This window comes from Astyanax mexicanus, chromosome 6 (assembly GCF_023375975.1).
Source record: "Astyanax mexicanus isolate ESR-SI-001 chromosome 6, AstMex3_surface, whole genome shotgun sequence".
In the NCBI taxonomy this organism is placed as follows: Eukaryota; Metazoa; Chordata; class Actinopteri; order Characiformes; family Acestrorhamphidae; genus Astyanax; species Astyanax mexicanus.
The window spans coordinates 56,825,332-56,835,000 of record NC_064413.1 but is presented as its reverse complement, the minus strand read 5'-3'; the positions used below and the strand labels follow the sequence as shown (position 1 = coordinate 56,835,000).

Below are 9,669 nucleotides of genomic sequence, written 5' to 3'. Positions count from 1 at the left end.
CTTTTCCTAAATTGTAATCAAACAATGCAAACTATTATTTAACAGTAATCCCATTCTCATAGACTCACCGGGAGAGACTCCATCTTTCTAGATCTTGTTGGAACTACCAGTGAGAATGCATACTGATCTTTATTAAGAACAAAAATCTTTGCTTTAACTATAACAAATATTCTATGATCAGAAGATCACCGGTTCGAATCCTGTTCATGCAGCTTGCCATCAGCTGCCGGAGCCCTGAGAGAGCACTACAGTTGGTCTTGCTCTCTCTGGGTGGGTACAGTACAGTAGATGGCGCTCTCTCTTTCCCCTCATCACTCCTAGGGTGATGTGGATCAGCACAAGGCTGCGTCTGTGAGCTGATGTATCAGAACCGAGTCGCTGCACTTTCCTCCAAGCGTTAGCGCTGTGATGCTACCCGAAAAATGCTGCATCAGCAGCAGCTCAAAAAGAGGCTGAGTCTGACTTCACATGTGTCGGAGGAGGCGTGTGCTGGTCTTCACCCTCCTGGTGTTTAGGGAGCATCACTAGTGATAGGGGGAGGAGTCCTAATGAGTGGGTTAAGTAACTGGCCATGTAAATTGAGGAGAAAATGGGAAAGAAATTAAAAATAAAATTATAAACTATAAATATTTTTCTTGCATATATTAGATTATGCATATCATTTTTTTCAGCATTACATTGACTAAATTAAATTAAATTATATTATTGGTGTCAATCACCTTTAATAATCATTATTCTTGTGTTTTTAATGCTACTAGTTCTCTGTATTTTTAAGGGGGGGGGGGCAGTAATAATAGTGTATCAGTGGATGTATTTGTGTGTCAGCAGTAATGGGTGCTCCTCACCGCTAAACCTTCACAGCTCGTCTGGATTTGTACCAGATTAGCATCGACTTCAGTAAATTGCGCTGTGAACAGACCTGCCTCTGATTGTTACGCTCATACACTAATATTACACTAATTAAATCTTGTCTCTTTAGTGTAATTACTGAATAATTAATGGCTAATTACACCCTCGAGACCTTCATGCACTGAAAGCTGTAATCTGTGCAGTAATAAACACCTGAAAGTCCAGACTGGAGTTAAAACTGAGATTAATGTGTGTTACGTTGTATTCTGTACTGTATTTAATCGGTTAGTTTGTGTTGCGTTGTATTCTGTGCTGTATTTAATCGGTTAGTTTGTGTTGCGTTGTATTCTGTACTGTATTTAATCGGTTAGTTTGTGTTGCGTTGTATTCTGTACTGTATTTAATCGGTTAGTTTGTGTTGCGTTGTATTCTGTACTGTATTTAATCGGTTAGTTTGTGTTACGTTGTATTCTGTACTGTATTTAATCGGTTAGTTTGTGTTACGTTGTATTCTGTACTGTATTTAATCGGTTAGTTTGTGTTACGTTGTATTCTGTACTGTATTTAATCGGTTAGTTTGTGTTACGTTGTATTCTGTACTGTATTTAATCGGTTAGTTTGTGTTACGTTGTATTCTGTACTGTATTTAATCGGTTAGTTTGTGTTACGTTGTATTCTGTACTGTATTTAATCGGTTAGTTTGTGTTACGTTGTATTCTGTACTGTATTTAATCGGTTAGTTTGTGTTACGTTGTATTCTGTACTGTATTTAATCGGTTAGTTTGTGTTACGTTGTATTCTGTACTGTATTTAATCGGTTAGTTTGTGTTGCGTTGTATTCTGTACTGTATTTAATCGGTTAGTTTGTGTTACGTTGTATTCTGTACTGTATTTAATCGGTTAGTTTTGAAAAGTTTGAGGAGGTGTCTTTTCAGGTACTTTACTGTCAGAATGCGTCTCTATCCTTAATACAGATTATATCTGTCCAGTATCATTTATGTTACTTTAATACTGGATATGTGGAGATATTTAGAGTGCATTAATATTAGTATCATGATAATTCTGGATCATTGACTTCGGTTACAAATCTGATAAAATTATTGTATTTTTTAATATCTCAGGTAGGTGTGTGCTGTATCATATCGTATGCAATAAAAGGTAATTTTCGTATTGTTACAGTAGTGTATTCTTAAATAAAAAAATAATTCTGTGTTTTATTATATGAAGATTATCGTTATTGTGAAATGAGAGTATTAGTGTGTGTATGACTGTACGCTCAGATATGAATTGGCTCTCAGTGCTAGGTCAGCTCCTCAGTGCCCGGGGTCAGTCTAGGTGGACGATGGTTTCCGGTTGAGAGTATGCAGCGTGTGATTGGCTGCCGCTTCTCCTCGGTTTAGCTGTAACTTCATTCATCATTCCATACTGCTGCGTGATGCTCCTGCACATCACCAATGAGAGACGCATTTCAGCACAACACCTCTTCTTTTTCTTCTTCTACTGTTTAATGGGTGACGATAGCCTGACTCAACTTCCTGTTATTGGTCTGAATGAAGTCAGAACCATCCAATAAACTTTCGCACCTGCTTTAGCTTAGCTTAGCATAGCTTGGCGCTGTGGAGCCGTTAGCATGTGTATGGTGGGTTTAGCGAGGCGCTAGTGGGTCTGGGGGACGGGATGTGAAAGATGGTTCTATCTATAGCGGCGAGTGGGCTGGAGAGATGAGGATAAGGAGAGTGAAAGAGTGTGTGTGACAGCTTGAGTGTGTGTGAGATTGTGAACAAGTGTGTATGACAATTATAGAGTGTGTGTGTGTGTGTGTGTGTGTGTGTGGGAGGTGAGGGGGTGGCCGAGTCGCTGAGTCATACTTCCAGCTTCAGGTCCTGAGAACAGGGAGCAGAGGGATGCTGGAGTGAGTGTGTGTGTGTATGTGTGTGTGTATGTGTGTGTGTATGTGTGTGTGTATGTGTGTGTGTTTGTGTGTTTGTGTGTTTGTGTGTTTGTGTGTGTGTGTGTGTGTGTGTGTGTGTGTGTGTGTGTGTGTGTGTGTGTGTGTGTGTGTGAGAGAGAGAGAGAGTGTCGAGGGAAAAGTGACTAAAGGAGGAAATCACAAATTGACTGATGTCATAAAGAAATTCCAGCACAAACAAACAGATCTGCCCCCGGCATCACCGGATATTAGCGCTGTTAGCGTTAGCATTAGCATGTTGCTTGGTTAGCATTAGGGATATGCTTGGTTTGGTTTTGGCCTGTTTGTTTTTGATTTGGGTCAGTTTGGTTTTGGTTATTTTGTTTTGTGTCTGGTTTGGGTTTGGTCAGTTTGTTAATAAAGTAAACACAGGAAGTCCTGTGTTCCAGATTAGTGTATCTATTTGTGCGGTATTAATGGCGATTACTGAAAATACAGCGTTCAGTTTGGCGTGTAGAAGCAGCAGAGATTAGCATTTGTTAATAGGTGTAGTAAAAACATCAGGTTAAACTGCACCTGAACAGCCTTTTAGTTCTAACATGAGGAGTATTTTTGATAGTCAAGTTGGATCACAATCTCACCACAAGCATTAAACACGACTGCAATGAAAATGCATTTTATATTGGTATTATTAATCAGTGTATATTTTAAAGGAGAAATCTGGTGTGAAATGGACTTTTGTTGCAGTAAAACATGATAAAACGTTCTAACCTTGATCAGTTCTCCCACAGCTTTCAGAGATCCAGAAATTTTAACAGTTTGTGCAAAACACCCTTCAGACTGGGTGACACAGGGTGTAATTTACCCTGATAAATCACTTTTTACACCGTTATCCAGCTCCAAATAAGTCCATTTTACACCAGAGTTCTCCTTTAATTATATATTTTGACTGATTATGTTTAAATTCAAATTAAATTGATTATTTTTTAGTTTTTTATTGATTTCTTGTTATTTTTTCTTGTTGGTTTACATTTTTTTAATGAATTAATTAATTAGATCTTTGTTTCACCAATTTGGTTCATTGGTTAAATTTTTTTATGGATTTAGCCTGCTATTTCTTTATGTCTTTGTTGGTTTTCTTTGGTTTGAATATTATTTTTATTTTAATTCAGTCTGTTGTAAATATTCAACTTTCTCTGTGTGTGTGTGTGTGTGTGTGTTCTGCAGAAATGGCAGAGGCGGTTCTTCCTCCTGTATGAACACGGGCTGCTGCGCTACGCTCTGGACGACATGGTGAGTGTGTTATTTTTAAATTACTTATTTTATTTTAATGTTATTAAATATTAAAATGTTCTAATTTAAAAAGCATTAATCCCTGAGATCAGAAGACCAATTCAGTATAAGACTTCTACAAACACATTTTTGAATAAAGGAAAACATTGGTAATCATCCCAAAAAAATGACATAATTCAATATTTTGGCAATTTTTCACAACAATGCTTCAAAATCTGGTAATAAATAAGCCTCCATTGTTTATTAACTACATTAGCCTCATAGCTCCAGTGCTAATTGGTAAGATATGAGCTTCTATTGTTTATTAACTATATTGACCTTCATTTCAGTGAATTTTATTATTAATTATGTGTGGGTTTTTTTCGTTCATTTTAAGGTACATTAGTCACATTGCTACTTTCTAATTGATGGGTATATATGTTGCTATTGCTTGTTAGCAAATAGCCTCACAGCTTCAGTGCTACCTTGTATAGTATACGCTTCTAACACTACGTGTTAGCTAAATTAGTTTATATTACTTGTGTAAAGTTTAAACTTCTATTGCTTGTTGGCTACATTAACTACATTACCTGTAATGGCAGTTTCAGCGCTAATTGCTAAGGTACAAGCTTTCATTGCTTGTTAGCTGTGTTAGCATTATAGCTCCAATGCTATCTTGTATGGTAAAAGCTTCCACTGCTGCTTGTTAGCTACATTAGCTTTTGTTTGTTGTTTTTTTTTTGGTCGGGTGGAAAATCCTTTTTTTTAATACTTTTGGTCTATTATCAAAAACAAATAGGAGGTTTATTTGTAAAATTGTAAAAAAGAATTAGTAGAGTGATGTTTTTATCCCATTAGAACTGTCAATAATACTAGACTTTTACGTTATTTTGTCCTGTATTGCTGGTGATTTTATTAATTATCTAATAACAACCTGCAAGTGTTTAGGTGTTAAACAGTTTACTATATGAAGTGTCTGCATCAATTTATTAAATTTATTTATCTTTGAATGGTGAATCAATTGACACGCCCCCAACTGGGAAACTCTGGGCTTATCCTACAATTCAGAGTTTTCAGCTGGTAAATAATATTGTTTAAAAGTTTGTGGTGGCGTTCATGGGCTCTTATCTTGTAAATATCATATTTCTGACACTAATTAAAGGCAGCGTAAGCTTCAATTGCATGTTAGTATGTTAGCGGTGTTAGCTGGCTAGCCTTGTAGCTTCAGTGGGTGCTAATGATTGTTATGATTGGCATGAGCTTCTATTATTTCTTAGGTACATTAGCCTTTTAGCTTCAGTGCTAATTTAAAGGTCTCTTGGCTAAACCAACAAAAGCTGGAAAAGCTGGAGAAGTTTGTGGTGTGTGTGTGTGAGAGAGAGTGTGTGTGTGTGTGTGGTCAGTGAATAATCTGAGTGATTATTTTTAGCTGTTCAGTCGTGTGTAAAAAGAGATTACAGTGTGGGCTCAGACGGTGCCCCCGTGCCCGGCTGCTGAAATCCCTGAGTCCGGATCTAACCGTACCGTAACCCAGATCCGGACCCGGCGTTCGGACCCCGGCGGTCCAGCGCTGCTTCAGTCCGGCGGTCTCCTGCAGGTGAAGCCTCTGCAGAATGTGTTTTAATGAGCAGGTATTACTGTACTGAACCACAGCCTATAATCAGCAAACAGCCTGTACTGACGCAGGCGGTTCTGTTTTCAGGCTGTTCTAGACCTTCTAAACTGTGTGTGTGTGTTTTGTGTGTGTGTGTGTGTGTGTGTGTGTGTGTGAGAGAGACGCAGTGTCCTTGGGACTAAAACACACACACACACACGCAGCACTTTCAGGAAAAACAGGCCTGTGAGCGTTTAACGGCGTCATCACAGGACTACAGTCCTGTTCTGTAATCTACAGAAAGTCCTGAGTCCTGCCCTCTCTGTAAAGTGGTACAGGCTCGACCACAGGAAGGGGAGGGGCTTAAGACTGGTAGTTTCACTCATCCTCAAAAAAAAACAAAAAAACAACAGTCGCACCCAGAAGTTAGTGTTGGATAGAGCTGCAACTAATTGTTATTTTAGTAGTCGACTAATCTCATGATTGTATTTCCGATTAGTCGATTAGTCATTGATTATTTCTGCCATGTTCTCCATCTTTAAAAATGATAGAAACATTACTAAGGAAATACCCAGAGAGATCGGACCTATGCTTCAAATGTCAGACACAGAGAGGTACATTTATTCACTCTTTTTGGACCTGTAATAAAATATCCATCATTCTGGAGGGAAGTGCATTTGGTTATTGAGGACATCTTCAGTATAAAATGAGCTATATTCCCCTCACTGTATTTTCCTGAATGCCCAGTTGAGACAAGTGGTCTTCCAAACAAGCCCCATCATTGACCTCACGGCTCTCTCAGTTGACATCTCTCCTTTCTCTTGAGAAACTGACTTATGACCTCCGCCAGAGGTCCTTGAGTTTCTGGTGGGTATGGTCCCCTCTCTGGAACCCAAGATCTGGAAGATCCTCTGAGAGACTACCTTCTGTGCCTTTGTATCCTATAGGGGTTGTACAATGAAACTGGAACACCTGGTTTTAGAGCACAATAATAACGGACAGTTCTGGTGGAAACAGGAGAGTTGAGGTGCACATTGAATTCTGCGTGATTTGATCAGCCGTGGTTTTATGTTTTTTGGATACAATCCGGGTTAACACCCGAACATCCCTTTCAGACAGCTTCCTCTTACAGCGTCCACAGTTAATCCTGTTGGATGTGGTTGGTCCTTCTTGGTGGTATGCTGACATTACCCTGGATACCGTGGCTCTTGATGCATCACAAAGACTTGCTGTCTTGGTCACAGATGCTCCAACAAGACGTGCACCAACAATTTGTCCTCTTTTGAACTCTGGTATGTCACCCATAATGTTGTGTGCATTGCAGTATTTAGAGCAGAACTGTGCTCTTACCCTGCTAATTGAACCTTCACACTCTGCTCTTACTGGTGCAATGTGCAATTAATGAAGATTGAACACCAGGCTGCTCCAATTTAGCCATGAAACTTCACACACTAAACTGACAGGTGTTTCAGTTTCATTGTCCAACACCTGTATGTGTGTGATCGCTAAGAATGTATGCAGGTATGGTGCCATCAGTGTATTCCATGTTTCTGTGCAACCACAAAAAAAAGCTAGAAACAGCTGATCATAAGACTGTACTGATATTTAATGAGAAATTTGTAATCTGATGTGTTTTTGAGTGTAAACTGTGTGAGTGACACATTTGCCCATCTCCCATTGCTGCGCTTCAGTCCCCAGCACTTTGTGTAATGCAGTACTGTTACAAATTAATGATTAGTCGACAATTAAAATTTGTAGTCGACAAATTGAAATAATCAACATTGTCGATTATATCGACTAATTGTTGCAGCCCTAGTGTGGGACTGTTATATTATTCAGGAGGAAGATAAACAATTAGTAGGATCAATAATTGATAATACATTTCGGGTGATATTTAGGGTAATATATTTATTGATCTACACATACAGTAGTAGTGTGTAACTCCTGTGTAATGTTAAGCAACATGCCAGACGTCTCAGCATGTAGAGAGTTGTAGAGGTTCCTAATGTTCCTCCTGTGAAAATTAATCCCATAATAACTCCAGTATTCTCTGTACACAGTAGCTGCAGATTGTGTGGTAGGGGTATAGGAGTGTTGATAGAGCGTCCAATAGAAACCCATCCCACACATTTACTATAATCAGGGATTATAGATCTGGAGATACAGCAGCTGAACATGGTATTTTTGCCATGTAAAGCAAAAATCACACACTACAGTCTGAAAATCATAACCAGTACAAAAATGGGTTATGGAGAGTTATGGTATAGATATACGGTAGGTGGGTATGACTGGGGTTCGGATTATCACTCTAGAAATACATTTTTCTATTCATTATTTTCAGTACACATTTCCATATTTAAAGTCCACACTGGAAGAGTGTTAGCTGGGAATGCATTGCAGTTGCCATGGCTACTATTAGCGAGACTGCAGCGCTTTGACACCTACGAATAAAAAGCTGTAAAAGCTGACCTTTTATATACAAGAAAACAATTGGGTGTAGATGGGTATGGGTATAGATATAGTTGGGTACAGGTAGAATTGGTTATGGCCTGGATTAGTATGGGTATAGATGTGGGTATGGGTTCAGATGGGTATAAATGTGGGTATGGGTATAGATTGTTATCAGTATAGATTGGTATGGGTATAGGTATAGATTGGAATGGGTGTAGATTGCTATAGGTTGTATAGATTTGTATAGGTATAGTATAGATTGGTATGGGTATATATTGCTGTAGATTGGTATAGGTATAGATGGGTATAGGTTGTATATATTATGTATGGATTTGTATAGGTATAGTGTAGATTGGTATGGGGAAACATGGGTTTATATAAGTATAGGTATAGATGGGTATAGATTTTTTTATAGATTTATAGAGTTGTAAGGATGTGAAGTGAGGGTATGCATGGATATTGGACTAGATTAGTACAGGTGGATATAAATAAGGTATAGATGTGAATTATCATGCTTGGATATAAATATGAATGATATTGGTAATGGATCTGTATTGATTAGTTTGGTGTGGGTGTGTGCGGGCAGTGGTTTGGGTAGGTATAGGTGTGGGGATTGGCTGGTTATGGCTGGTTATGTTTGATGTGTGTATAGTATATGGAGTAGGACAGTGTTGGAGGAGTTATATGATGGCCTGGTTTTAGAGGCTCATGTTCAGTGAAGCCCTTCAGGTGAAGGGTGGCACTGTACCCTCTGTACCCGTCAGTATCAGTAGGTAACAGCAGCAGCAGTGGGGTTTATCAGTAGTAGAGTAGTGTAAGTGTGTAGTTTCTGATGAGTGTGTGTGTGTGTGTTGGAGCTTCAGAGTGTGTGCGGTGCTGGTTGGTGGTGGTGGTGTGGGCGGGCGGGTGGGCAGTAGTGGTTGGTACAGTGGTGGGCGGGCGGTGCTGAAGGCTGTGGAGGTGAAAGCTAACAGGCTTGAGCTTCTCACATTATCAGAGTTCTGAATATCCAGCTCATAAAAAACACACACACACACACAACACACACTTCATGCTGGCACATGTTTGTGTGTGCGTGTGTGCGTGTGTGTGTGTGTGTGTGTGATGTGACTTGGCGTATAGTTCTGGAAGACCCTGTAGAATGCGTTGGCAGTGTGTGTGGTTGTTTTTGGCATGCACTGTTGTACGTTGGCTGTGTGTTTTTGTGTGTGTGTGTGTGTGTGTGTGTGTGTGTGTGTGTGTGTGTGTGTGTGTGTGTGTGTGTGTGTGTGTGTGTGTGTGTGTGTGTGTGTGTGTGTGTGTGTGTGTGTGTGTGTGTGTGTGTGTGTGTGTGTGTGCGCGCGCGTGGGTGGGTGCTGAAAGCGTTGGGTTTGAGCACTTGTGTACTGCTGTGTGTGTGTGTGTGTGTGCTGAAAGCTTTGAGCTAGGATAATGGAGTGGAGAGCCTCAGTCAAGGGTTCTTATGCAAGATGCTATTCAGTTGTGTGCGTTTGTGTGTGTGTGCGTTTGTGTGTGTGTGTGTTTGTGTGTGTGTGTGTTTTATGTGTGTCAGATGTTGATATAACCCAGTTGATGTTCCTGTTTCTTGGTTATA

At 39.6% G+C, this 9,669-nt stretch overlaps 1 protein-coding gene across 8 annotated transcripts in view; it reads left to right on the top strand.

The window, feature by feature from the left end:
• Window positions 1–9,669, top strand: part of si:ch73-103b11.2 (myosin-2 heavy chain) — a 92,101-nt gene that overhangs the window by 9,476 nt on the left and 72,956 nt on the right. For all 8 annotated transcript variants that reach the window (XM_049480300.1, XM_049480298.1, XM_049480301.1 and 5 more), the window contains exon 3: window positions 3,986–4,051. In XM_049480300.1, the coding sequence (XP_049336257.1) occupies window positions 3,986–4,051 (66 nt within the window). The remainder of the gene's footprint in view (window positions 1–3,985; window positions 4,052–9,669) is intronic.